The sequence below is a fragment of the Podarcis tiliguerta genome (assembly GCF_965153285.1).
Source record: "Podarcis tiliguerta genome assembly, chromosome: 8".
NCBI lineage: Eukaryota > Metazoa > Chordata > Lepidosauria > Squamata > Lacertidae > Podarcis > Podarcis tiliguerta.
The window spans coordinates 22,876,696-22,897,915 of record NC_139541.1 but is presented as its reverse complement, the minus strand read 5'-3'; the positions used below and the strand labels follow the sequence as shown (position 1 = coordinate 22,897,915).

The 21,220-nt window shown below is 43.5% G+C and overlaps 1 protein-coding gene across 2 annotated transcripts; it reads right to left on the bottom strand.

Annotated features, from left to right (window-relative positions):
* Positions 1-3,797: 3,797 nt before the first annotated feature.
* Positions 3,798-14,106, bottom strand: LOC310682896 (arylacetamide deacetylase-like 4). 2 transcript variants are annotated; one of them, XM_083452218.1, is made up of 4 exons: positions 13,899-14,106; positions 12,569-12,785; positions 11,157-11,220; positions 3,798-4,781 (listed from the first exon to the last, which is right to left on the bottom strand). In XM_083452218.1, exons 1-4 carry the CDS (start codon positions 14,073-14,075, stop codon positions 4,007-4,009), a joined length of 1,233 nt encoding a protein of 410 aa, XP_083308344.1. In that variant the 5' UTR covers positions 14,076-14,106; the 3' UTR covers positions 3,798-4,006. The 2 variants fall into 2 exon arrangements, with proteins under 2 accessions (XP_083308344.1, XP_083308345.1); XM_083452219.1 differs by lacking the exons at positions 11,157-11,220; positions 12,569-12,785; positions 13,899-14,106 and adding an exon at positions 8,535-8,785.
* Positions 14,107-21,220: the final 7,114 nt, after the last annotated feature.

The following is a 21,220-nucleotide window of genomic DNA, read 5'->3' as shown; positions in this document are numbered from 1 at the left end:
GAAGCAAAGTTCTTAACCGGAAGCACTATTTCTGGGTTAGCAGAGTCTGTAACCTGAAGTGTATGTAACCTGAAGCGTATGTAACTTGAGGTACCACTGTATTCCCAGCGTAAGAATGGAAAGCAAAATGCTTTAAAGACACTCACAAATCCAATCTAAAAATATATAGTATAAACACTGACAACTGGGAATCACTGGAGCAAGGGCTCCAGTTGGAGAATAGTCTCTACCAAAGGCATCATGGACTTTGAAGAAGCATGAACTCAGGACAAAAGGGAGAAACGTGCTAAGAGGAAGGCACATTTGGCAAACCCTCGTTGTGATCAGCTCCCACCCAAAAACCTATGTCCCCACTGTGGAAGGATGTGCGGATCCAGAATTGGCCTCCATAGTCACTTACAGACTGGGCTGCATCAATAGGAGTATAGCATCTAGATCAAGGGAAGTTATAGTGCCACTGTATTCTGCTCTGGTCAGACCTCACCTGGAGTACTGTGTCCAGTTCTGGGCACCACAGTTCAAGAAGGACACTGACAAACTGGAACGTGTCCAGAGGAGGGCAACCAAAATGGTCAAAGGCCTGGAAACGATGCCTTATGAGGAAAGGCTAAGGGAGCTGGGCATGTTTAGCCTGGAGAAGAGGAGGTTAAGGGGTGATATGATAGCCATGTTCAAATATATAAAAGGATGTCACATAGAGGAGGGAGAAAGGTTGTTTTCTGCTGCTCCAGAGAAGCGGACACAGAGCAATGGATCCAAACTACAAGAAAGAAGATTCCACCTAAACATTAGGAAGAACTTCCTGACAGTAAGAGCTGTTCGACAGTGGAATTTGCTGCCAAGGAGTGTGGTGGAGTCTCCTTCTTTGGAGGTCTTTAAGCAGAGGCTTGACAACCATATGTCAGGAGTGCTCTGATGGTGTTTCCTGCTTGGCAGGGGGTTGGACTCGATGACCCTTGTGGTCTCTTCCAACTCTATGATTCTATGATTCTATGATTCAGACACACTGCTAAGACAATATTCATGGAAGACAATCTTACTCAGTTATAAGTGATCACCAAAGAATATATAGTATCCCTAGGCTCAAAAGCAACATCCTCTAAGGAGTGTCTAAGGAGTGGTAGAGGGAGAAAGCTTTGCACTTATGACCTGCGGGTTTACTACTGCAGGAAACAGGGAATTGGTCTTGATAAGCCAGGAGGGGGCAGACTTTTTCAATTCACGGGCTGCATGAGCAACCCTTCCAGAGATAGGACAAAGGTCAAAAGTGGTTGGCGCAACAAATGTCGTTCTGGCAATAAAAGGGTACTGTTTCAATATACACACACAACCCACACAGCTTTCTCCACCCAGTCAAGCAGGGCTGCTGAAGGGGGTGGCTGAATTCTTCTTGCTCCTGGGAGAAACCTTTTATCTGATCCAGCAGGGCTGCTTTTATGTTCTTAACTTAACGTGTTATTGTAAGTTACTCAGCAGGCTGCTTCAAAGCTCGGGTTACACCCATAAGACCTAGAAAGGTGAATCAAAACTCTCATGTCCTTAGAGTCGATCCCCATATGGAACAGCTGCATACTCCTGCATTGCAGGTGGTTGGACTAGATGATTCTCAGGGTCCCTTAAGTATCACATGTCTGAAATAGTACAGGAGAATAAAGCCATCTTGACTCTTAATGACACTAAATAACTCCTCTGCAGAAGGAAATATCTTGGAAAAAGCTCTCCCCATAGTTCTTTTCACTTACAAACCGATTGTGCATGAGTTTGCTTTCTTTCTCCTCCCTCCAATGCCTTTTTCCATCTTTGCAATGGCTTTGGAGATCAGGGGTGGTGAACCTTCTCGGGAATATTTTAAGGGCCACATGGCTGCCAATTTGCTACAGACCAAGATTTGAGGATTTTTACTATTTGATAAATAGTTATGGTCGAATGCATAGGATTGCCATGTTTTGAAGAGCAAAACAGAGGATGCTGTGACGGCCATTAAAAGCAAATAAAGGCAACTTGTATCAAATTTTACCCCTGAAAAAGAGGACGTGTCCTGGAAAAATAGGACACATGACAACAGCAACGCTACCAGTGCTGAATATCCCCTCTGTGGGCAAAGAAGGTTGTAGCAATGCAGCTCCACATATCCTCATAAGAAACAGATTAATTGGCTTCATTCTAGTCTGGCTTCAGGCCTAGCCATGGCACTGGAACTGCCTTGGTGACCCTGGCATTTGTTGTAAGAAAGATATAGGGAGTGTGATCCTCCTTGTTCTGATTGATTTCACAGCACCTTTGATACTGTTCACCAGTGTGGTTTTTCTAGAAAAAGAGGTGCTGGAATTCACCAGGAATATCTCCCTTGTTCTCTTATAATGAAAATGGGGCCTACCTGAGAGGTGCTGGACCTGAGTTCTAGTGAGTTGCAGCTAAAAAAAAGTCCTGCTGTTGACCATGGTATGTTTTTGGAGCATATTAAGGAGCTGTGGGTTGGGTCACTGTGTGTCAATGGTTCCACTCCTACCACCAAAGCCATTTTTTGAAACTACTTATGGGAGGACATCCCTGGTGGCTTAGGAACTGGAATTTCTACTCCGTGTTATATGAACATCTCTATTAAGCTGGTGGGAGTTGTTATCAGGAGAGATGGTATCATCTACATGTGGGTGATACCCATCTTTCTCACTCTGTTGCATCTAAATTAAGAAAGACAGTCAAGGTGTTTGTCTGCACCTTGGAGGTGCGGATGGTTAGGTCAAGCCCTAAATTCCACAAAGTAGGGAGATGCACTGTACTTTATAGGATGGTTCTGGTTCTGGACAGGGTATGAGAAGACAATTCTTCCCTCTCCCATCCAACCCTGGTTACTTAGTACTTTGGATGAAAAACTGTTGATGGTGCCATGTATCCCTGCAGTAAAACATGGTGGGACTTGAGCATGTGCTTGGAGCACTCACATGCTAGTTCTTTGGAATTCTCTTCCTTAAAAGTTAATTGAGCCCCAACATTGTTACATTTTTGATGGCATAGAGTCCTCTGAGCAGCACTACCATTGAATACAGCCCATGAATTGATAAAAAGCTTATAGAATCATACATCTGTAGTGTGTCATCTAGGTCAACCACCAGCAATGCAGGAATCACACCTAAAAATCCCAAACAGGTTGCCATTAAACTTCTGATGAAAAACTTCCAATGAAGGCGGTCCCACTGCCTTCTGAGCTAATCCATTCCAATGCTGATCAGCTCTAACCCTCAGCAAGTTATTCCTAATGTATAATCTGAATCTCCTTGCTTATCATTTGAATCCCTTGATTCAAGTCCTATCTTCTGAAGTAGCAGAAAACAAGCTTGCTCCATCTCCCATGCGACAGCCCTTTATATATTTGAAGATGGCTACTATATCACTTCACTGTTCTCTCCTCCAAGCTAAACATATACAACTGCATCAATGATTCCTTATAAGGCTTGGTTTCCAGACCCTTGATCAGCCTGACCCACATCCTCTGCACAGATTCCAGCTTATCAATATCCTACTTAATTTGTGGCACCCAGAACTGGACACAGTCCTACTGGTCAGGTCTGGTTTAGATAAAATGGAGTGAAACTGTTACTTCTCTTGATCTGGACCCTATAATTCTGTTGATTCAGCCTAGAATAGCATTAGGAGTGCAGATCTCCAGCCAACCAGTGTGTAGTAAAATGAAAATGGAAGGGGAAATGTCCAAAATAATTATATATTAGTGAAAACAATATAGAAATGTATTATATTAGAGCAAATGGGTTCTAATCATGTGTATATTAGTCAAAACACCATGCAAAGTAAAAGTTTATTAGGAAAATTTCACACAAAAGTGCTGGTGAATTTTCATGAGCAATTCCCCGCTGTCCCCAAGAACCGCATATAACTACAGAATTGTGGAGAGCTGATTTATGACTGGAAAAGTGACAAAATGTCAGAAGCTAAAGTTGGCAGATTCTCCCTTCCTTATGAATGACCCACAAATTCAAGAGATTTCCTCTCATAGGTTTTTGACAAAGTCGATAATCCTGTCCATTAATTCAATTGCAGCGGGTACTGTGAAGACACCTGCGTCAAAGAGGTTTAGCACCCCATGAAACCCGTTCTCAACATGGAACCAGCTGACTTTCACCCCATGGTCCTCCAGACGTTTCTTGTACAACAGTGTGTCATCTCGTAATACATCGTACTCGCAGCTCACAGTCAGGGTTTCAGGAAGCTTCTGGATGACAGAGTCCTCAGCAAAAAGGCAAGAAAAATCGTCTTTTAATGTCTCTGATAATTGCCTATAGACTTCAGGTTCATAAGGAGCAAGTGGGACTTGTTTGTAGCCTCTCCCCTTAAATCTCTCAGGAATGTTGTCTGGACTCACCCACTTCCCATATTTCAGCCTCATTGAATCTGGCACGTGAGAGCCCTTCAGGAGCGGCCCTGCCAAAGAAGTATCTTTTCCAATATACTTCATTCCAAAGTAAGCAACGTTTTCCCGGAACAAGGGGGGCATTGAGCTGTTCTGCTGATAGGAAGGCGTGTTGAGGTCCATAGCCTGGGAAGTCCCATAGATGAGCACTTGAGCCCGTAGTTTTGGAAGGTCTGATCTCTCCACCAGTTTCTGGGCAACAACAGTCGCATAATTGCCCCCAGCACTGTCCCCACCAACAATGATCTTGGAAGGATCCACCCCATGGGAAGCTGCATTTTGAATTAAGTGTATGGTAGCAGCAAGGCAGTCCTTGTACTGAGTGGGAGGAAGATGCTCAGGAGACAGGCGGTAGCTGCAGAATAAAACAGAAGCAAAGAGGTAAGCTTCCAGAACCTTTTCCAAACACATTCGTGATCACATAAGAACACCAGAAGGGCCTGCTAGATCAGGCTCATGGCCATCTAGTACAGAACTCTGTCCTCACCAGGTCCAAGCAGCTTCCTATGAGGCACCTGCAAGCAGGGCCCAAACACAAGGCCCTCTTCCTGTGGCTTCAAGCGACTGGTCTTCAGCAGCATTCCTGCAAGTATCCATGAATAGCCCTCCAAATTCTTGCTCAGGCATTACTATATACAGTGGTACCTCGGGTTAAGTACTTAATTCGCTCTGGAGGTCCGTTCTTAACCTGAAACTGTTCTTAACCTGAGGCACCACTTTAGCTAATGGGGCCTCCTGCTGCTGCTGTGCCACCGGAGCACGATTTCTGTTCTCATCCTGAAGCAAAGTTCTTAACCCGAGGTACTATTTCTGGGTTAGCAGAGTCTGTAACCTGAAGCGTATGTAACCCGAGGTACCACTGTATGTGGGATGTGCAACCCAACTGGGATGTACCCCCAGGGCTATTTTTCTAGAAAAAGAAGTCCAGAAATATGGTCCAGAAATCTCCATGAATCATGAACACCTCCCTCATTCTCTTAGAATGGCAATGGTGCCCACCTGAGATGTGCCAGAACCCACCTGAGTGGTGCTGGAACTGAGTTCCTGTGAGTTCCCCCTGAAAAAAGCCCTGTGTACACCCCATCTGCAGATGGTTAAGCTTTGAACTCATGCAGAATCCTCTTCAAGAGGGATTACCTCAGGTCAGGGACAAATTCCAGGCAGGTAAGATCAAGGGATGAGGGCACAAAACAGGGTGTGTGATGTGGAAGTTAGACACTAACTAGACTCCCATTTGCAGGGTATGTGGAAGGCAGCCCTCAGTGCTTTGACCCTTTTATTAGTTCTCTTTTTCCTTCTATAAAAACTACACAAGACACACTCTTTTAACAATTAAATAACATATACCTTTTACTTCCAGACCCTCCAAATGTTCCTATTTTCCAGGGACATCCCTGATTTAGAGAAGCTTTCCCGGTTTCCACCTGGGACACGAGTTAATGGCGGTTGCTCCCCACTGCCCTCACATATTTATGAGGCAAAAAACCTGGCGATGTCCCCAGTGTGGTCTGGGGAGCTCACTGCATCCTGCTCTGCCACTTTAGCCCATGTCTGCCAACTTTAAAGACAGAACGGGTGCGACCCGGGAGTGTGTCCCTGCCATGGATGAGCCTCTGTCTCAGGCATGATTTATGGTTGGTTCCTCCTCAATTTGGAGTATTGATTAGAGGCAGTTTGGAATATTGATTAGAGGCACTCCTGGACCGACATATGATAATGGGCTGCAATCAATCAGTTGCCAAAAGAAGGGGGCTTGGCTCTTTGAAGGTATCTGAATGTTTTTTTCCTGAAGCTTGAAAACCCACACAACAGCCAAGAAAGGAAGCGGGAGGACAACATGCTTTGTGCTTTCATATGGTTTCTAAATTGTCTTCTTTTTCTCGTCCTCCCCTGTAAAATGAAAGAGACGTGCGTAGCCTTGGCTCTGTTATTCTGTCTGTCACCTTGGAAAAGAGGGGGGAGGCTTTTGATTTATGCTTAACAGGAATTTAACATGGTTGTTTTCTAATGCCCTCCCACCTCAACTGAGGTTGAATGGACTTTATTTAAAATTATATTTGGATTGGACCAGGAGTGTGAGGGAGCGGTGTGGAGCAGGGAAAATGAATGGCTGCTGAATAGATCTGACAAGAGACTGAACTTGAGAAAATACTTTGTCTTTAACTGTTGATCCACGCGATGGTCACCTCCAGACTGGATTATTGTAACTCGCTCTACGTGGGGCTGCCCTTGAGACTCATCCAGAAACTCCAGCGGGTGCAGAATGCCATGGCGAGACTCCTTATGGGGTCCTCGCTGCGAGATCACGTTCACCCGGTGTTATACCAGCTGCATTGGCTCCCGGTGGAGTATAGGATCAGGTTTAAGGTGCTGGTTTTAACCTTAAGTCCCTATACGGCCTAGGACCCTCATACATACAAGACCACCTCTCCTGGTATGTCCTACAGAGGAACTTACAGTCTTCAAGCAAAAACATCTTGAAGGTCCCAGGCCACAGAGAGGTTAGGCTGGCCTCAACCAGAGCCAGGGCTTTTTTGGCTGTAGCTCCGATCTGGTGGAACACTCTGTCACAAGAGACTAGGGCCCTGCGGGACTTGACATCTTTCCGCAGGGCCTGCAAGACAGAGCTGTTCCACCAGGCCTTTGGCCAGGGCACAGCCTGACTCCCTCCTTTGGCAATCCTCACAGAACTTCTAGCCCAATGGTTGCCATTAATTTGATTGGAATTAATTTTATAATGAAAAGATTTTAGAAAGTTTTATCATTTTACTGTTGTTAGCTGCTCTGAGCCCGGCTTCAGCTGGGGAGGGCAGGATATAAATAAAATTTATTATTATTATTATTATTGTTTGCCGAGGAAGAACTCCAGAGTGGAATGTTAATGGCAGATTAACATTGTTTAAGATTAAGATTGTTTATGTACTCTGTGAGTTATTTAGGCTGCAGCCAGTATGCTAGCTGGTGAACAGTGAAAGGAATGGAATGTGACCTCGTACCACCCAGATAAGCTGGCAAAGAACAGAACAAAGGAAGATAGTAATTAATTCTCCCTGCTCACCAGGTCTGAAACAACAATGTAAATGAAGGACTACACACATAAAATGGATTATATATTTATAAGATTAAACGGAGGCGCTGTTTGTAAGGAGGAAAAACCAGTCAGCTGCAAGAATGGACTAACGTCTAGTGAAGGATGACAACCGAACATTAAACAAGAGAAGATGCAGCTACGGGGAGGAATGATCGACACGTGTTTGCAACAGGAGTGAGAAACCTGATTTTAAGAAATTGTATTAAATTTAAGGAATTTGGTCTGATTTGTAATAATTTGGAAAATTAATTTTTAAAAAGTTTTAAAAAATATAGCAGCTGTCCTGGTTTCTGATTTGATCTCGTAATGTGCTGCTTTCCCTTACGACATCCATACTTTCATTGGATAAATGTTGGAGGGTTTGGAGTTACCCAACTCCTGAGCTATCTGAAGGCAATCCTGTATAGGAAAGGTTTTTTTAATGTTTTATTATATTTTGTATATGTTGGAAGCTGCCCAGAGTGGCTGGGGCAACCCAGTAAGATGTGTGGAATATTTTAAAAAAAATCATCAGTATGAAGAAGGAGAAGAAGAGTTTGGATTTGATATCCGGCTTTATCACTACCCGAAGGAGTCTCAAAGCAGCTAACATTCCCCTTTCCCTTCCTCCCCCACAACAAACACTCTGTGAGGTGAGTGGGGTTGAGAGACTTCAAAGAAGTGTGATGAGCCCAAGGTCACCCAGCAGCTGCATGTGGAGGAGCGGAGACGCGAACCCGTTTCACCAGATTACGAGTCTACCACTCTTAACCACTACACCGCACTGGCTCTCAGTGTGAGAGGATGTCCCTATTTTCATCAGAGAAATGTTGGAGGGTATGTACTTAGTGCACTTGCAGTTGCAGCTAAAATATACAATGCAGGTGAATGTTTCTTAAATTGCTAATTCATTTTAGAGCTTCTCCTGGAGCTGGAATGGGGTTAGTTTAACCTCTGGTTAACTGAATTACTGTGTCCCGAAATGATGCACACCTAAAAAGTATGTCACATAGATTAAACTGTTACAGACTAACTAACCCTGAGGCAGACAGCAGAACAACAGTTCGGCTGCTCTCACGCAAAAGACTGTTAATAGCTGTCACTGGCGTACCAACTGCCATAACTGTCATAACTGCTACAGGGTGTATGATGTCAGAGAATTCTACAGCTCTTGCAATTAACCCTTTACATATATATGAATTTGGGATGCTAACATCCCAGAAAAGAAGGGTGTGGCCTGGGTAGGGGAGGAAGAGTGGCATTTGTGAGTCCTGAGGGCAAGAAGCACAGCTGGCTGAGTGTGTGTGACATTTGAACCCTGGTTCTGAAGGGTCCACCCCCTGCTTCACACAGGTGTGTGAATCCTGCCCTTCCAATGCTGATGGATCACCAAAAGCTGATTGACACAGTAAAAGGTCATAAAATACCACTAACAATAATTTTAAAAACCAAAACACAAGAGAGCACAGATAAAACAATGCTCTGGAGGCAGGCGGTAGCTGGTGAATAAAACAGAAGCAGAGTTTTAAGCTTCCAGGTTCTTTTCCAAACACATCCATGAGCACATAGGATTCCAAGAAGAGCCTGCTGGATCAGTTATAGCAGATACAATGCATGTGAAAGTCAGCTGGATCGTGCCCTTAAAAAACTGACTTTTCCAGCTAGCAAAAGAGCCAGGGAAGCAGAACCCTTCAGGATTGGATCCAGGTGGTGCAATACCATTTGCCACTTGCAACTTTCCCTCCCGCTTCTGTTTAGATGCAGGGGCATGACCTCTCATTTACCTGTTCCTTCCTGACTCTAAATTTAATGAGAGATTTAGTTGCCTTATGTCCAGATTTTCCCAGGCACATCCAGAATACAGCAATGTCGGGGCCCAAATCAGAAACAATGTCGGGGGAAATCCGGACATATGGCAGTCCATGTCAGCAGTGCCGTTTCTGCCATTTCCCCATAAAAATAGCTCAACAACTTTTCTGTCCGGATTTCCCCTGTTTGAAATATGGCAACTCTATAAAAGCCCTAACTGAACATTATTAGCCCCATCTCTGAATTGATTGTAGGCTGGATCTGGGTTGGGTGGTCTCCAAGTTGAGGCTGATCTGGAGGCCCTGGTTAGGGGTGCTGTGCAAGGCCTTATGCCCAGCTCATAGTCTCCCCACAGAAGTGAGCATTTTCATGTCTTAGGTGCACGAAGCTCTGATTTGCAATCACAGAACAGAATGTTGATTGCTTCCGGCTTCCTCTTCCGGTCTGCCTCAATGGAGGCAGCTCCCACAACAGCGGGAGATCGTTGGTGAAGAAGCAAACAAGGATGATTGAGAGTAATTATCCTTGCAACCCCCCCCCCCCCGGGACAGGGGGGAATGGGCTTCACTTGCAGTTTGTCTCAGTACCTGGCTCTTGCTTCAGCATGGAAAGTGGGAGGCAGGGAGGCGCTGAGTGCAAAAGCACTTCACCTGCCAATAACCCTCCTATGCCGCCATGAAGAAGCAGAGGCTCTTCTGTTAATTAGAGTTTAATTTCGACTAATGTACAGACACGTGCTAAAAGAGATGAGATTATACACTGCAGAATTGAAGCAGCTGCAAGTTCATTAAGGTTTGAACTTGAAAGAAGACTTCATTAGGTATAAAAGGGGAGGGGAGCCTACGGCTTCTTTATATAAAGTTTTATTCTATACATTTATGATTTGGCAGTTCTCCTTTGAAATGCTAGTTCAAATTATGGATATACAGATGAAGACGGTGAAAACTGGATAGCAGCTATGGAATATAACATCAAATGGAACTGTGTGTGTAAAACAAAACAAAAAAGGGGGAAATGGAGGGAAGTTCTATTTTGCAAAAGGTTTGTGATGTAAACTTAGAGCTGACTCTTCCCTATTCTTTATTATCCTCAGACTGATCTGAATAATGCTAAAAGGACTTGGAATTTAATTAAATTGGAAGTGTAATCGCTTAACTTTGACTGAACGGAAGGATGAGAGGAATCTGTGAGCTTGCCAAGGAGTTGATAAAGTTCAACAGCTTACTCTCCTTCCAAGGATGAGAGAAAAATGGCGAAAACAGGATATTTATTGGGACAGTGTGATGTTTGCAGCTGCTGCTAAAGTTGCAAAACAATGAAGCACAGGATGGAGCAATGGAGAACCTCTGAAACAACAATGGGACACTAGCTCTGCCCAAGGCATGATGGAGAACAACAACAACTGGCAAAAGATAGACATAATATTTTGCAAAGAGAGGAAGAAACATTACAGACAGAATAATTGCAACACACGGGAAGAACAAGTAGAGTGTTTGAATGCTTCACCTGTAGTTTATAAATAATTTAATGTGTCAATACAAATGGAGGTGATTAATTCTAGCACACAGGAGGGTACCTAAATTGTATAATTGGGTATCTGAATGATTGGTATTACTAATTGCATTATAATTTGGCATTGTTATAATAAAGTATTATATTGTAACTGAAAACTAATAAAAATTAATATTGGAATGTTGACAACTTTCACGGGGAGCCTTTCTCTCCTGCAAAGAATATGGCAAGGGATGCCATCAAAATACAGCAACATGCTGGGTGCAAAGCGCGCGCACACACACACACACACACACACACATTTTTCATTTGAAAGGATACGTGGTTGCATTTACTTACCCAACAGACACAACCACTGAATCAGTCTCCTTGGCGATTTTGCTGCAGACATCTTCGTAGCACCCTAGCAAGATGAGAGGGAAATTTTAAATAGGGAGGTAATTATCTGCTGCCTCCAGTCTTGCCTTTAAAAGCACATTTTTGAACAGCAGTCTTCTGATATATAATGTATTTGTGCATGCAATTTTTACTGACATAAACCCCCCCAAATGCCCACCTCAAAAAACATTTCTCCAGTCAGCATGGTCAAAGGTCTGGAATCATGGCTCTTGCATTTCAGGAAGCAAGCTCTGTGAGGGGAACAGTATTCTCCCACCACCACAACAATATCAATGTCTCTAATAATGGCAAGCCCTCCTGAGTCCCCACTTGATTCTTGCCTTCCTTCCTCCAGAAGTTACTACTTTATAGGTAAAAAGGTAAAGGACCCCTGGATGGTTAAGTCCAGATAAAGGTGACTATGGGGTGTGGCGCTCATCTCGCTTCAGGCTGAGGGAGATGGCGTTTGTCCACGGACAGCTTTACGGGTCACGTGACCAGCATGACTAAAACCACTTCTGGTGCAATGGGATTACTAGGTTGCTACTTTATAAGCTGTTGCAATACAATGTCGCTGTGTTTCGTAGCCAGGAGTGTCAGTATTAATTGCTAACTTGTGAAATCACATTTTGTCTTGCAAATGAAAGCTGGTGCAAGTGCAGTTTGTTGATTTGTTGACCTATTTAGCAAATGTGGGTGGGGTGGCTGTGGGGTCGGGTGGGGTGAGGGAATGGGTCAAGTGTAAATGAGGGGGTGGCCAGGGGAGGGAGGGCGGCTGGGTTAATAAACAGAGCGATCAGGAGCAGCAATTATTATATGCTGTATTGCCCCAAATATAAACCACACTTTCTTTCCAGATTCCGACTGTGAAAACTTAAAGTGCGGCTTAAACTCAAGACCTTACAAAATATCCTTAATAGAGATGTGGGGTCTAGGAAGCCATGATAACAAGAGCCTCCATTTGTTTGTTTCTTCCTGTTGACCTAAGTCAGCATATATGCGTATAAATAAAAATAATCCAAAGCACACGTGTGCCCCTTGTCCCTTCAGGAACTACCGCCAACATTCTTGTATCTCAGCCCAGTAAACCTCTCTTACATTGATATCTTAAGCACTTCTTCCCAGAAAGGAAATTCCAGCTAAACATTAGGAACACCTTTCTGATGGTACGAGTTTTTCAACAAGGAACGGACTCCCTTGGAAGGTGGCAGGGCTTCTTCAGCTGTGATTCCTTCATTGCAGGGTGTTGGTCTACATGACCCCTTGGGATCCCTCCCAACTCTGCTTTTCCACAATTCTACACGGACTTTCTTGAGTTCAATGGCGCTGGCCTCTAGATAAGTGTTCACGGGCTGACAGCCTTAATCTCTTACCGATGCTTCCAACCATCCCAGCTCCTCCATGAAAGAACACAAATCCTTTCCTTGGGCCAGCAGATGGTGCTTTGGGCTGATAAACCCTCACAGGAACCCCGTCAAAATGCAGATCTTTGGCAGAGAGGCTGGGATCCATTCTTGGATTATAGAAACTCAGGAGGAAGCGGATAAAGGCAACCTGTCTGCAGATACCCAGCAGTTCAAAACACTTCCCCTGTTGGGCAAAGGAACAGTCTTATGAAAATAGTGCCCACATTTGCATCCTATTCACAGGGGGTGGTATCCAAATAAGTCCTATTTAAAGTAGACCCATGGAAATGAATGAGTTCATGTTAGCCATGTCCATTAATTTCAATCTGTCTGCTTAGAATGGGACTATCATTAGAGGCAGCCCTGGGTCACAGTAAGTGATCCAATGGTTTGGCTTGATGTCAAAACCCAAAAGCTTTCCTAAATCATGGTTTGTTTGGCCACCCCAACCCAAACACCAGCCAAGGTGCAGAGTCAAAAGAAGCTTTGGAGAAACAATCCACAATCTGCTTGCTTGCCTATGAGACAATATGTGCTTTCCTGAAGAAACCATGATGTAAACAAACCATATTGTTAGTGTGAATAATATATTTGTCTCTATGTGTGTCCCTCTACAGGTTAAAAATAAAGCCCTTGTTAAATTTGATAATATCTTCATCTATCATCATCATCTAGTAAACTCCTTGATTTTCCTCATTTCATGCTCTATTGTGCAGTATGTATAAGAATTACTGAAATATATAAACTATTATTATTAAATAAATTTGTATACCGGCCTTCATACAAAGATCAAAGGGTGGTTCGCAGAATAAAAATACTAGATAAAAACACAAAATACATAATAAAAAGAAGTGCAAACAAACCAAGAACACCTTTAAAAGATATAGAAGTGGTATATATAAAATATATAGAAGCCAAAAGCATCCCTCCCTCAAACACATTTAAAAAGACTTAGAAATGTTTTTGCCTACACCTAAAGATGTATTAAAGATTGCTAATTAGAATAAGAATAATTACATTTCTTAATCACCTTAATCACATAAGAACCTGTGGCTTCACTTGCTTCACCTGTTGCTCATCCAGCCCCCAACTCACCATAATGGCAAGTTTTGAAATGTTAAAATGACTGTAAAACTATTGAAATGCATATAACTGAAAATCATAAAGAAAAAATTAAAGATGCTTCTTCTTCTTCTCATCATCATCATCATCATCATCATTTCTTAATCACCTTTCACATAAGATCATAAGAATAACCTGCTGCATCACATAATGGCTCAACAAGTCCCCAACTTACCACAATGACCACCATAATGATAGTCCAGTGAATGACCCGAAGCTTTAATGCACTGTCAAATCCAGATGGGATTTTACTCCTGGAAAGATCATAATAAATTGCAAAGGAGAGAAGCAACAGGAAAAGAATCCCTATCACTCCAATCACCCCAAGCAGGAGACCCAGAAGAAGCTCCATTTCACTGTTCCAAAGAGTGCAAGGGAAACATTGAGTCAACACTGGCAGAATTTCCACTGTGTGGCTCCACCAGAGGTGCCTACGCTACTAAATAGGCTGTAGACCGGTTAATTAAGTAATTCCCAATTAGCACACATACTCCCATGCAGATATTTCATTCATCGGAACATCAACAGCAATTTCATGGCTCTTGGCAATGGTGCCATGTGTGATGTTCTACTCGGGAATGTCACGTCCGGCCACTGGTCAATCCAGTTCCATAGTATCTGTCCCAGAGCTCTTTGGCTTTACATACTGGGTGTTCATTGCCTGAAGTTCACAACATCCCTAGCCAGCTTAAGCTTGTAGTCAGGAATGGTGGGAGTCCTTTTCCAAGGTGGAAGAGGACTTGTGTGCTGCCTGGCCCAAGATTTCCAAGGCTTCAGACACGAGTCTCATTCCTATCCAGAGATCTCAGGGATGGAACTTAAGCCCTGCATATTCAAAGCATAGGCTCTTCTTCTGAGGTACGGGCCTCATAGCTAAATGCAAGTCCGTGTTGAGATGAAGTTTTCATTAAAATGTTTTCAGGAAAGATTTCCTTGGGTTACAAAAGCACACACATCACCTCCGTTTTCTGATCATAATGTCCTTTTTACAGATCACTTATATTCAATGTGAGCCTTAATCTTGTATACGGTATAAGGTTGGGGGAGAAGAGAAGTGTGGGGGAAGAGGAGGGGAAGAGGGAGTAGTAAACCTTCATTCTTCTACATACTGTATGTATAATGTTTTTGTATCCGTGTCATTTCATCGTTTCATATATTAGTTTTCCTTTTTATTGTTTTTATTTGATTTTTCAAATATACATTTACAACAAAACCAAATACATTTCATTTCTTTTATTAGTTTTCATTGACACTGAGAGAGGTTGGGTGAGGCATTCACAAAGTAAAGGAAGGATTGAACTCTGATTAATAAGAATACACACAGAGGCTTGAACCAGCAAGACTCTGGGAAGGGTGCGTATAATAATCTCTGTCTCCTTCCACCCCTCGGCCCAGGTCGTTTTATTCACAAAAGAACTTTTTACAGAGTGTTCGTAAGAACCAATCAGATTTCTTCTGAGCATTTCAACACACCCCACATGGGGACAAAGTTAGATCAAAAGAAATTCTTTTAACTACAAAGACTACTCTGAGCATGCATACATAATCTGAGAGTAAATAAAAGAGGACTAGAGAAACACCGGAGATCACAAACAGGAGTAAACAAGTGACGATGGAAGGATGGCAAGGAGATAGGCATCTTTATCACCTTCCTGTGAAACTATTTCCAGGCCCTAAGATCAACATCCTGAGATTAACATATTGGGAAAGCTACATCAAAAGAAGCTTGCCCACTAATTTTGATGGCCCAGGATGCATGCCTGGCTAAGCAACTGGCAGTGTACGTGACTGGTCAAGAAAGAGAAATGGAACAGGAATGCAGAGGTGTGGGTTGATCAAGAATCATATCAAAATAGTTTAAACCCAGTCAACGAAATGCTTTCATTGCTGACACAGATGGCTTGCTCTATATTTGTTATAATTCCTCATAGCAATCCCACCTGATCACTACAGTTGGGGGGCCTAGGGCATGGTAGGTTGCCTTCAGTTGACTGCCGTAAGTTTTGTTTACGTGTGTACAGGGAGGGTTGTTAGCCATATCAATTCAGATGCTCTTGGTGGTTTCTTGTTGTTATCTTGTTGGGCTGTGTATGTAATAAAAGGGAGCCACACCGGGGTGAAGGCGTCCTCTTTTATTTGTCCCCGTGTTAGTTTCAGTTTGTGGGTTAGATTTTCTAGTAAGGGTGTTTTTCATACAGTTTGCTACCAGTGGTCCATGTTCACTCCTGACAGGTCCCTTCTGGTGTCTAGCTAAGATGCTTCTGGAAGCTGAGTGTAGGTGGGTTATAAGTTCTCTGTAGGTTGAGTGGGCATAATAGTCTTGGGAAATGTTCAATAGGACTAGTTCTGGGGTTACTTCTAATACCTGTTTAGTTATTTTGCATATTTCTTGTAGGGCTGATGTTCAAAAGTGTTGAATTTTGGGGCAATCCCACCACATGTGAAGTTATGTGCCTGTAGATGTGCATCCTCCTGGGCCTATCAGTGCCAACTTATTTGGTGTTAAGTATCATCTATAGATAAGTTTCAAGATGAGTCCCCTTCTTTTGGATGAGATGGATTTAAGGGGAGGTTTAGACCATCGTTTAGCCCATTGGATAGAGTTTGTTTCATAGCCTATGTCATGTTCCCATTGTTTTTTGATTGCACAGAGGTGGTCGGTGGGGTTCTGGAGCAGTATTTTGTATCTTGTGGATACCATTCCCTTGCCATGTCCCTCTGCTCTCAGGAGAAGGTTTTCGAAGGTGATCAAAGGCCTAGCGGCTGCTTCATTTTTACTGTTGGATTATTTAAGAAGGCATGTCATTGATACCGAGTGTTAGCCAGAATACCCGGATGTCCTCTAGTTTGTCCTGTATCGGTGTGGGTTTGGTATTTGTGAAGAAGTCTGTTAGGCGATATACTTTTGGCCTTTGGCTTGCAACGTTTTTATTTGGAAGTTTTGGGCTAAGTCATGGAATAGTGGATGGTGGAACAGCTCGAGTCATTTGGAAACTAGGAACTTAAATATAAAATAAACACCAGGGAGTACCTTTCAGGCAGTTAACAAGTATATTATGCAAAATTACAAAGAACACACTGTGGCGTTCGTATGGAGCCCCCGGTCATCTCACAGACTATTGACCCATACACCACTAATCCGCTGCCACCAACCAGGTCCTCCCTGGTAAAATCACTTCAGTCTAAGTCAGCTTTTCAATTAATAAAGAAGAGTGTATTTTATTTCAGACACAAACAAAACTTTTACAGCATTCCAAACATTGTTGCTCTTTACTTTTTTAGTCTTATTTTCCTCTCTATCTCTTCTACCTCCCCACACTCAAGAACCCACTGCCCTAACTGTCTCTCTATTCACAACTGCTTCTCCAACTGCCTTTCCCAACCAGCCAACCCACTAAAACCAACCAACTGCCCACCAACAACTCCCAACGAACTCCTCCCAGAACTAGTTTTATAGACCCACTGACTCCACCCCCTGGGTCCTGTCTGTGCAACCTATTTAACTATTTCCCTTCCAGCACTCTCTCATATATGTTAACGACACACACACCTTTTTGCATCTTTTTTTCTTTTAGTCTTCCTTCTCAAATTCTTCCTTTTCCCCCAATGTAGGTTTTGTGTGCACTCAGTAAGCATACCTGACTGAGATGCTCCCCTGTCAACCTTTGCCAGGTCTTCACTCTCCAAAAGGTATCAAATGACCACTCTAAGGCACAAGTGGTGCATGACTGATCAAGAGAGATGAGCAGAGCCTTGTTTGTGGTACAGCATTTCAATTTTAAATATTCTGATTATTTCTACTTTTAGTGAAATGTTTTTACATATCAGCTACTCCCTCCCTGTTTCATGTCATCTACAAATCGTGTCATCTATTCCTTCATCTAAGTCATTAACAAAGACGCTGAAGAACAATGGGCCCAGGATTGAACCCTGTGACACCCAGCTTTTCACTTTTTTCCAGTATGATGAGGAACCATTGGAGAGCACTCTTTGGGTTCTGCAAGTCAAACAGCTACAAATCCACGTAACAGTAACATTGTCTAGCCCACATATTACCACTTTCTCTTCAAGGATAACAAAAAGTAGTTTAAAAAGCAGTAACTTGTTCCATCTGACCTGAATCTTTCAATATTCATCTCCATTGGATGTTCCCAAAGTTCTAGTACTATGGGAGGAAAACTGTTCCCCATCCATTTTCTCCACACCACACATCAGTTTATATACATCAGGCATACCCCTTCGATCTCTTTCTTTAAACTAAAATCCCTCAAACATTGTCCACTTTCCTTGTAGTGGAGTTCTTCCACCCCCTTGGTCATTTTGGTTGCCCATTTTTGGTACTTCTCCAACTCCCAAATATCCTTTTCAGGATGAGACAACCTAGAAATTAACCTATGGCCATTTATCATCAGTATGCGGATGATACCCAGCTCTAACTCTCTTTTAAATCGGAACCAGTAAATTGGGTGAAGGTCCTGAGTGAGTGTCTGGAAGCAGTTGGAGGATGGATGGCGGCTAACAGATTGAGGTTGAAACAGAAGAACTGTTTCTGGGGGACAGGGGGCGGGTGGGTGTGGTGGACACCCTGGTCCTGAATGGGGTAACTGTGCCTCTGAAGGACTAGGTGTGCAGCCTAGGAGTCATTTTGGACTCACAGCTGTCCATGGAGGCGCAGGTCAATTCTGTGTCCAGGGTAGCTGTCTACCAGCTCCATCTGATATGCAGGCTGAGACCCTACCTGCCAGTGGACTGCCTTGCCAGAGTGGTGCATTCTCTGGTTATCTCCCGCTTGGACTACTGCAATGTGCTCTATGTGGGGCTACCTTTGAAGGTGACCCGGGAACTACAACTAATCCAGAATGCAGCAGCTACACTGGTGACTGGGAGTGGCAACTGATACCACATAATACCAGTCCTGAAAGACCTACATTGGCTCCCAGTACATTTCCGGGCATAATTCAAAGTGTTGGTGCTGACCTTTAAAGCCGTAAACAGCCTTGGCCCAGTATACCTGAAGGAGTGTCTCCACCCCCATCATTCTGCCTGGACACTGAGGTCCAGCACTGAGGAATTTCTGGCGGATCCCTCACTGCAAGAAGCAAAGTTACTGGGAAACAGAAAGAGGGCCTTCTCGATAGTGGCGCCTGCCCTGTGGAATGCCCTCCCATCAGATGTCAAAGAAATAAAAAACTATCAGACTTTTAGAAGACATCTGAAGGCAGCCCTGTTTAGGGAAGATTTTAATATTTGAGGAATAATTGTATTTTAATATTCTGCTGGAAGCTACCCAGAGTGGCTGGGTAAATGCAGCCAGATTGGAGGGGTATAAATCATCATCATCATCATCATCATTCAAAGCTATCTCTTCTGTCCTATTATATGTGGGGAGGTGGGGGGATAAGAAGAGCGATTTGGATCCAGCCAATGGTCCATTCAGCCCAGCATCCAATTCACACACCTGTGGGAAACTTGCAAGCAGGACCTGAGCATAAGAAAATTTCTCATCCTGCTGCTTCCAGCAACTGCTATAAGGAAGCATTGCTGCCTCCCACTGTAGAAGAAGAGTATAGCCTTCATGTTTACCAGCCATTGATGACATGTAACTGCCTAGTCTAGAAGTCCAGGAACGTAAAAGGCAGCAACCGGATTACTGCCTGCTGTTCTGTTTAGATATTGTATAGCTCCTCCTGTTTTCAAACACCTGCATGAGTTGCCAGTACATTTCTGGACCCAGTTGAAGGCGTTCAGGTTGGTGTTCACAGTCCCATGTGACTTGGGTCCCAAATACCTGCAAGACTGCCTCCTTCGCAGTGCTGAGATAGCTCAGTTAGTAGAGCGTGAGACTCTGAATCTCAGGGTGGTGGGTTCGAGCCCCACGTTGGGTGAAAGATTCCTGCATGGCTGGGGGACATTTCTCATTGCAACAGGAGAAGCTAGACATCCAATAAAGGCTGTGGATTTACAGTGTTTTCACAGTTTTAAGATGCCTTGCGGAACCACATAAAAATTTGAAGCAATGTGAGTCATCCGGTTGTGTGAGATAGCATATGAGATAGAGTCCTCTTAATTTGTTACATTGAACTGCTCACGGTTCATTGGCAACTGCGTAACAAGTATTTCTATGAAGATCGGTAAATAACTGCTTAACATTATTTATTTATTCAGTTCATTTGCCACCTGTCCACAATATTGCACCGTGGGGTTAGCCTTCCAGATAGCAGGTGTCGTTTAGACAAAATGATTTCATGGAAGGTAAATGCTTGTTGGTGAATGTATAGGAAAGTGCCATACAGAGTTTTATGCCACAACTGTTTACAATTGTTGAAATGAGAATCTGGTGTTGCATGGTATTTAAACATCTCTATCAAGTTGCTGGGAGTTGTTATCAGGAGAGATAGGGTGAGGAAAAATCTACATGTGGGTGACACCCATCTCTATCACTCTGTTCCATCTAAATTAGGAAAGGCAGTGGAAGTGTTAGACTGTGCCTTGGATGGGCTAATGGATTAGATATGGGCGAATAAACAAAACAGATACCTGAAAAGAGATAATAGGGACCCATGGAGTCATCTAGGTCAACCACCTACAATGCAGGAATCACACCCAGAAATCCCTAACAGGTGACCATTAAACTTCTGATGAAAAACTTCCAATGAAGGCGGTCCCACTGCCTTCTGAGCAAATCCATTCCAATTCTAATCAGCTCTAACCCTTAGCAAGTGATTCCTAATGTATAGTCTGAATCTCCTTGCTTATCATTTGAATCCCTTGGTTCAAGTCCTACCCTCTGAAGTCGCAGAAAACAAGCTTGCTCCATCTCCCATGCGACAGCCCTTTATATATTTGAAGATGGCTGCTATATCACCTCACTGTCCTCTTCTCCAAGCTAAACATGTCCAACTGCATCAATGATTCCTTATAAGGCTTCGTTTCCAGACCCTTGATCATCTTGGTCTTCCTTCTCTCTACACATTCCAGCTCATCACTATCCTACTTAAATTGTGGCACCCAGAACTGGACATAGTCCTCCTGGTGGGGTCTGGTCAAGGCAAAATGGTGTGGAACTGATACTTCTCTTGATCTGGACACTATGCTTATGTTGATGCAGCCTAGAACAGCATTAGCAGTGCAGATCTCCAGCCAACCAATAAGTACTAAAATGCAATAGAAGGGTGAATTGTCCATTTACAAAATTCATATCTTAATGAAAACAATATAGAAATGCATTATATTAGAACAAATTGGTTGTAAAGGTAAAGGTAAAGGTACCCCTGCCCGTACGGGCCAGTCGTACCCGACTCTAGGGTTGTACGCCCATCTCACTTAAGAGGCCGGGGGCCAGCGCTGTCCGGAGACACTTCCGGGTCACTTGGACAGCATGACGAAGCTGCTCTGGTGAGCCGGCACCAGCGCAGCACATGGAAATGCCGTTTGCCTTCCTGCTAGAAAGCGGTACCTATTTATCTACTTGCACTTAGGGGTGCTTACGAACTGCTA

Bases quoted from the DNA above. Each gene is read 5' to 3' on its own strand.
- LOC310682896 (XM_083452218.1), bottom strand. From the start codon at position 14,075: ATGGAGCTTCTTCTGGGTCTCCTGCTTGGGGTGATTGGAGTGATAGGG. The intron at 12,786-13,898 runs GTAAGTTGGGGA...TTTGCCCAACAG, and splicing joins TCATTATGGTGGTCATTGTG to GGGAAGTGTTTTGAACTGCT. The intron at 11,221-12,568 runs GTAAGAGATTAA...TCATCTTGCTAG, and splicing joins TGGGATGGTTGGAAGCATCG to GGTGCTACGAAGATGTCTGC.